General features: G+C 45.9%; 1 protein-coding gene across 1 annotated transcript; it reads right to left on the reverse strand.

The window, feature by feature from the left end:
* Positions 1-1,955: 1,955 nt before the first annotated feature.
* On the reverse strand, positions 1,956-4,300 carry LOC134291102 (uncharacterized). The gene is made up of 3 exons (XM_062858400.1): positions 3,646-4,300; positions 3,113-3,604; positions 1,956-2,158 (listed from the first exon to the last, which is right to left on the reverse strand). Exons 1-3 carry the CDS (start codon positions 4,298-4,300, stop codon positions 1,956-1,958), a joined length of 1,350 nt encoding a protein of 449 aa, XP_062714384.1.
* Between the last annotated feature and the right edge of the window lie 3,288 nt (positions 4,301-7,588).

Below are 7,588 nucleotides of genomic sequence, written 5' to 3' on the forward strand. Positions count from 1 at the left end.
TACATGGTCATCAATCTCAAAGTTTAAACGCATGATCTTGAAATTTTGGACACCTCTTAAAAATTTGAAATTGCGGAAAAAATGGATTTTTTTTTTATTTTTTTAAATATTTTAGCGCAAATATATTCTTTCCCAGATTGCTAATAATATAGGTTAACAATTTTTTTCAAGAAAAAATTCGACTCCATTTTAGCGCAATTCTTAAAAATGAAAAAAGGTCATTTTTCAGGGACCCTATTTTTTGATGCTCATTCAAAGCACGATTACGCAAATAAAAAATACATCAAATTGATGATTCTTTTTTTTTTTAATTGGAAATGTTTTAAAACTTAACGACGAGGTAGCTTTAGTAGAGAACGGAGTTGTATAACCTTTGCAGATATTTAAAACAGACTGTCAAAGTTCGCCAAAAAATTAGTGTTTTTTTAGGATAGGTCATTTTTCAAATGTTGAGGGTTTTTCGATCATAAATATTTTTTTTTTTAAGTTTGTGTTCGGTGATATGTTATGTGTACATAACTGCTAACAATAATTAATATTTTTTGGGTTTTTCGCCGTACAAGTTTTATTCGCTACAGGTTATTGAAACGCTGAAAAATCTTAAAAAAACAACAATTTGTCCAAAACTTTAATTTGTGAGATGTATTCATTCTACAATATTTTCAATAATGCTAAACATTTTTCAAATTTTTTCAGGCTGCTCTAAACTTGACTGTATTGTGAAGATTTGATAGAAGAACCGAAATGATAAGACCAAACATGATTCGAGATAGAGCATCCTGAATGTTTATAGTTAATTTCCGATACACTCTTTAGGATGGAGAAGAGTATTCATACCTACACTATTCACTGATTACCCTTTTCTAACTTATAACTACCTTCATCAACTTCTAATCGGTCACCACTTTCTTGGTGATCTCCTGAACGATTCGGGGTAATGACCCATTCGGGGTAATGGCATTCGGGGTAGTGGCGTTCGGAGTAATGGCGTTCGGGGTAATGGGGTGGAGCCACCCCAGGCATCTATTCATGAAGACCTGCAGCCGTTGCGTGTTCTCCACTGATACACACCAGGATTCACTGGCGCATAGCAGCACAGATCGTAGAGGAGACGGATGTCGCCGATGTTTGCGTTCGTCGACTAGGGAGTTCGCCCACGTTCTTTTGTCCCGTCTACAGGAGCGTTTTACTTCCTTCTCGAGAGCCAAATAGCGCTGACGGGCTACGGCTTTGGCTCCTCGTGTTTTCGCTCGATCTATCGCGGGTTCGGCGTTCCTTCGCTTCACTATCTGTGATCCATTGCTTTCTCCGGGTGTGTAGCTCACCCAAATTATTCGCGTTGAAAGCGTTCTTGATGGCACTCCATTGATCTTCTACGATTCCACCTTCTGGAATATCCGCAGCACGGTTCTCTAGCTCCTCGACGAAGGACCTTTTCACCGCAGCGTCTTCCAGTCGACGTATGTTGAACCGGCGCCCGATTTTCTCATCCTGTCGATGAATCCTAGCAATGCGCAGTCGGATCTCGCCGATTAGGAGATGATGGTCGGATGCAATGTCAGCGATACGTTTGTTCTGCACATCAAGAAGGATCCACATTAGGACTGTTCGATGTTCGGCGGAGTCTTGGGCTACCTGGATACCCGGAACGGATGAAAGGGTGTTTGGCCTTTTGGCTCTCGATGGCAGATATGGTGCTTCGGGAATTGGTGACGACGAGTACAGCTCGGTCTCTTGGGGCTGTCGTTGCTTGGAAGATGCTGGCTGCTTCAGCCCAGAAGACCGAGCATTCCGCCGGAAGTCGGGGATGTTGCTCGGGTTCGGTTCCGTGGACTCCTACACCCATTCGTTCGGCTACCTTGGAGCCGTCGGTGTACCTGATCGTCCAATCGTGGTATCGTTTTTTGAACCTGTCCAGGAAGTGGGCCTGCCGTTTGAATCGATTTTTATTCGTATTATCCACTTCGGGTGCCCTGACCGACTAGCATCTCGGCCCAAGCCGGTGGAGACCCGCCACCGGGGGAAGCGTGGTATTGGCCGCGTTTCGGAGGGCCGGCAAGGAAGCAGCCTTGCCCGTTGTCTCGGGTCTTTTCCAGATACCCGATGGCTCGGTTGCAGATGGTGAGTGAGACCCGGCGTTCTGCCTCTTCGGCACATGCTGCGTTTGCAGGGGTTGAGGGGAGCAGGCCGGAGATGGTCTTGATGGCCCGGTTGTGGATGGGTGATAGGGTTTTAATTAGGCGGTCTTGAGCTGACCGACTCCAGGTGCACTCTGACCACTATGATGGTGACGTCGTCGGCGTACACTATCAGGAATACGCCCCTTGAGATAGACTGGAATACTTCGCTCATGGCCACCAGGAAGATGGTAACCGCGATCACCGATCCTTGGGGGACTCCAGTTTACTCATCTTGTGGACTGCTGTGGTTGTTCCCGACAGTCACCTGGAAAGCCCTGCCGACGAGGAAGTCTTTCAGGAACTGGAGTAGGTTCCCGTTGACTCGTCATCGGGCCAACCTCTCCAGGACGTCGGGGGTCCATGCCCGGTTGTAGGCCTTGGCCAGGTCGAGTGAGATTAGCTCGGCGTGCTGATTGTTGCCTAGTGCGTCGTCCAGAGTCTGTCCGAGTCCTGTTTCTTAGGAAGGTGCTGGTACCGCGTCTGGCCCGGAAAGTGTGCTGCCAGTTGTCTAGGTGGCCATCGGCTTTCAGATGCTCCACCAGTCGGCGGTTCACCATTTTTTTTCTTTATATTGGAGGCGCAGCTGGTTAGCGCGATCGGCCGGTAGCTGGATGCTTTGTTGGCTGGTCCGGTGCCTTTTGGGATCGGGACTAACAGGCTGAGCCTCCACTCATCTGGCAGCACGCCCGAAGCCCAGATGTTGCTGACTGCCTGCCAACAGGCTGTGCTTGCAGCTGGGTGGTAGGTTCCTTAACATGTAATAACCGAGCTGGGCCGCTCCCGACGATTTCCCTTTTGCCTTGCTGAGGGAAAATTCCAGCTCGGTGTGGCGGATCGGGAGGTTAAAATCCTAGCCCCGATCGCAGGGGCGATGAATTTTGTGATTGCGGTTCTCGGAGTTAGATGAGCTCTTAGGAACGAGGTGGGGTAACTCTTGATGGACGAGAGCCTGTCAAAATAATCCGCCAGGGTTTCCGCGATGATTTGCTGGTCTCTGGTGGGCGAGCCGTTGACCGTTAGGCATAGGCCTTTTACCCTTCGTTTGCCTTGTGGTCCGCTTATCTTCTGCCATAACGCAGCGGACGACTGCTGATCATTGATGGAGTCCAAAAATTCCTTCCACGACTTCTCCTTGGCTACGAGTATTTCCTGGCGGCACGCGTTCCGCGCGTTTTTATAGTTTTCGTTCGCCAGTACTAAGTCCGGGTGATCGGACGGGAGCCGGTCTTTCGTCCTTTTGAAGGCTCGGAGCTTCTTCCTCCGGAGTTTTACAACCGCCTTGGTAGCTTCTTCCCACCATTGGAACGCGCGCTTCCCAGGTTTGGGGCTGGTTTTTGGAACGTCCAGGCAGGCAGCCTGGATGATCACAGAAAAGATTTCCTCCATTGAGGTGTGTGCTTCGGTCCCGATTTCCTTTTCAGCAACTGCTTGGAATGCCACCCAGTCGGCTTTTTCATAGAGTCACCGGGTTCGCCGGGTTGTTTCCGGTGGGCTGCGTTGTTCAGGGTGAAGACAGTTGGTGAATAGTCGCTACCGTGGGGGTCCTCTACCGCGTGCCACAGCAGGCGGGCGGCGATGCTCGATGAGGCGAGCGCGATGTCTATCGTCGTTTTGATCGTTACCCTATGGAACGTTAACGATCCATCGTTCAGTATGACGAGCTCGTTAGCGCAGGCATACTCCATGACGCTGTTGCCACGGGTGTTGTTGCTGCTGCCACCCCAAGCTTGGTGGTGTCCGATTACGTCGCCGATGATTATGACCGGTTCTGGAACCTGATGAAGGGCGTCCTGATGGCGATTTCGCAGGTCGGGGAGTTTTTCGTTGGGGAGGTAGATTGACAGGACGGATACGGCAATCGGCAGGCCGAGTCGGACGCCGACTATTGGAAGGTCCGTGTCGATGTCCAGCCTGGTTGCCGCGGTTTCGGCGGACACGCCGATCGCTCCGGAATGGTATATGGAGGTGGCGGCCATTTTAAAACACTTGTATCGCTGCCTTAGGGTGTTGTCCATTGCGCTCTCCTCGATCCGGTGGACCTCCTGGAGGACCAGTACCAGGGACACTTTGTCATGGACTAGGAGCTCTAGGTCAGGAAGGTTATTCCAGAAGCCGTTCATATTCCACTGCAGGATGAAGGTGGGTGGTGTTCAATGGGGGTGCTGGATAGGGTGGGCCTTACCGCTCGGAAAGCTATTTCCGAGATGCCCAGGTGGGTCCTGTCTTCTACTAGAAGTGCTTGTCGTGTTTTTTTTTTGTAGTTGGTGGGTGGCAGGGGCGCAGCTTGGGGTGGGGCTTACCGCTCGGAATTTCCGGTCCAAGGTGCGCAGGAACATCCTGCTTTGGATCCGGGTTGGTTGCGGAGTGTGGGAGGATTCGGTCGAAGAGGCCAGCTGTGGGTGGAGCTTCCATTCCCTAGCCACAACCCGGACAGAATCCCCACCGAAACCGAACGACTACCGACCGTGAAAAAAGGATGCTCTTTCTCGATCCCACACGGGGCGATTTTGGCGGTAAATAAGGAAATCCACTGGGAAAAATGCCTTCTGGCCACTCCTCCGCAATTTGCGGGCACTCGCGATGCGGATGCCACACGCGGTTCCCAACCACTCTGAGGAAAACACTTTTCCAAAAAAGCGTGCCGAGAATAATTGATATCGGAAATCGCGCTACTTGGGCGAAGGCTTCTATATTCGTCTGTTTTCCACCATAACTCAGTCAAATTTGAACCAATTGACACAACTTTTGGAATGTGGTGAGATAGGTATAGTATCTACCCGTGTACAACATTTCAAGTCAATTGGTTCAAAATTGACTGAGTTATAGTGGAAAATAGACGAATATAGAAGCCACCGCCCAAGTAGCGCGATACCCTCCTTAATGAGCTCTCCGAAAAAAAAAAACGAACCGCACTTGATCAGAGCTAGCTGTCAACTGCAAATATTTTCTTGTAAGTAATCAAATTTCTTCGTTTAACAGGCATCTACCTATGTATTTTGGTAAATACAGTTATTGTTAAAATCGAGGAAATATCGCCAGACACACAGATTACGCCTCTAAGCATGCAATCGCACAGCAACCTTATGTAGTACATCAAAATTTTAATGTACAAAATAACCGCCAGTCGGGGTGCATTGGGCCTGGGGGGTAACTATGGGCTAGAAATCAAGATTGTCGCTCAAAATTCTAACAATTATCAAAGTGATCATTAAAAAGCGGATAGTACATAATAAATATAACTTGCATTTTTTCCGGTGTAGGAAAAAGTTATATTTACTTAATTTTTCATTAAGAAAACTTGATGTAAATTTTATGGTTAGGCGTACTGTACAATATCATTGTTTTAAAATGCCCAGTAGAAAACTGCTCAACACCGAACAAGTTACGAATTGCTGTTTTTTTGGTCTATTGGTCTATTGAGCAGTTGTTTGAAAAGTAATATGAGTTATCTTGGTTTTGTATGCTATTTTTCATGAAAACTTTATTTATTCGATCAGGGGGTATGTGTGCCATCAATAATCTCACGCTCCCATATTCATCCTATTCGAAAACAAGCGATTACGGCACCGATTGATTCCGTTCTTTTTGTTTTCATAGGTGCTCACTTCTAATAAAAAATACAAAAATAAGAAACAAAACAAACAGTGCTTCAATCCTTTGTTTTTCGTAGGATGAAAATGGGAGCCACATGCTTAAGATGGGAACCACTACCCTACAAATCATTCATTTTGGGGTTAACTTTGGGCCGTGTAAAAGCAATGCAATCAGTACGAGAACCCTATAAATGTGAGTTAAAACAACTGAGAGTATGTAGTCACATTATTTTATGCACAATACGGTGAAATATTTAATTTTGGAAATATATGTTAGATAAAAGCTTCAATCAATCCAATCAGCGGCACTTTAGCGCGTCTGATAAAAGAAATAACAAAACACGAAATAGAAATCTAAAACCACTGATACAAATTGCAAAAACAAAATGTGGAGAAACATATCACATACCTCATTATACAACGACTGACTGACCAAAATCCGAATCAGTCTAAAAACAAGTCAAACAACAACACACGGCATCAGCAAACAGTACCGCAGCAACCCGAAAGACACATCCCAAATCCGTCCAACAAAGCACAGCTACTTACCAGTCTGCCACGATTTCTTACAAATTTCAATGCGATTGATTCTTGCATCGACAAATGAAGATTGCGGGTGGCAAAAGTTGAGCCGAACCTGCCGGACTAAGTCTAGAAAACACGATTTTGTTTCGTTAAAAGAGAACACTTCGTTTTGTTGACAAAACACGTACACGATGGTTACACTCTACTATACCGACGATATCGACACAACAAGCAACAAAAAACCCATCACCGCAAAAACTAGCAGCTAGCAGTCCTACTATGTTACTCACCATATCACGACAAAATCCTCGCTTAGTCGGTGTCGCCCAAAAACTGACTGTTGAACACAGCTGATTATTAAACACTTTGAATTACTTCTGGCGCTTTTACTTCTCGAGGAATTTATCCTCGTACGCCACTTTAAATTTGGGGATTTCTTTCTTCCAGTGAAAATAAAAACACTGTTTGTTGTGCTTGGAGCATAAACAATAACACCGTTCAACATTAAATTGTGTTATGGGTTGAGAAAAAAGAACAGGGGTTTGGGACCCTGGAAGTGTCATAGTGAAAGAATTTTTGAAAAATATTTGACCCGGCCTTCACAGTTTATGACCGAAGTTTTTGTGGAGAACTTGGGGAGTTCAATTGATATGTGCATTAGAACGCGCTGTGTATATATTTAGGCGTTAGACAATAACGAAACAGACCTTTATATCGAAAACACCTAAATATATGCACGACGCATACCGATTGAACACCCCAAGCTCTCCATATAAACTTCGGTCATTAACTGTGAAGGCCCGGTCCAATATTTATCAAAAATTCTTTCACTATGACCTTTTTTATCTCATCCCATAACACCAGATTTTGTAAAATTTTGTCGAGCAGTGTAATCATCTGGTTTATTGAGAACCGTTTTTACAGTAGCCAGGCAATACTCACACAAGTATCAAAGCTTTAAAGGTCGAAAACCTACAGCAGCAACAATGATTGTAACTTTTTCTGAAGCAGAAAGAAATTCGAAGCGCAGGCATCCCCAACGCATTGTCAATATTCCGAATGCATTTTCAGCCATCTGACGGTCACGCGAGAACCTGTAGTTGAAGATCCTTTGATCGTTGGTAAGTTTGTTACCGCCAGTCGGGGTGACATTGGGCCTGGGGGGTAACTTTGGGCCAAAAATCAAGAAAGATGTTTCGCTCAAAATACTAACATTTATTAAAGTGATTATCAAAAAGCTGGTACCATATGGTAAATATAACTTGCGTTGATCATCTGCTGTAGAAAAAT

The sequence above is a fragment of the Aedes albopictus genome, chromosome 1 (genome assembly GCF_035046485.1).
Source record: "Aedes albopictus strain Foshan chromosome 1, AalbF5, whole genome shotgun sequence".
Classification (NCBI taxonomy): Eukaryota; Metazoa; Arthropoda; class Insecta; order Diptera; family Culicidae; genus Aedes; species Aedes albopictus.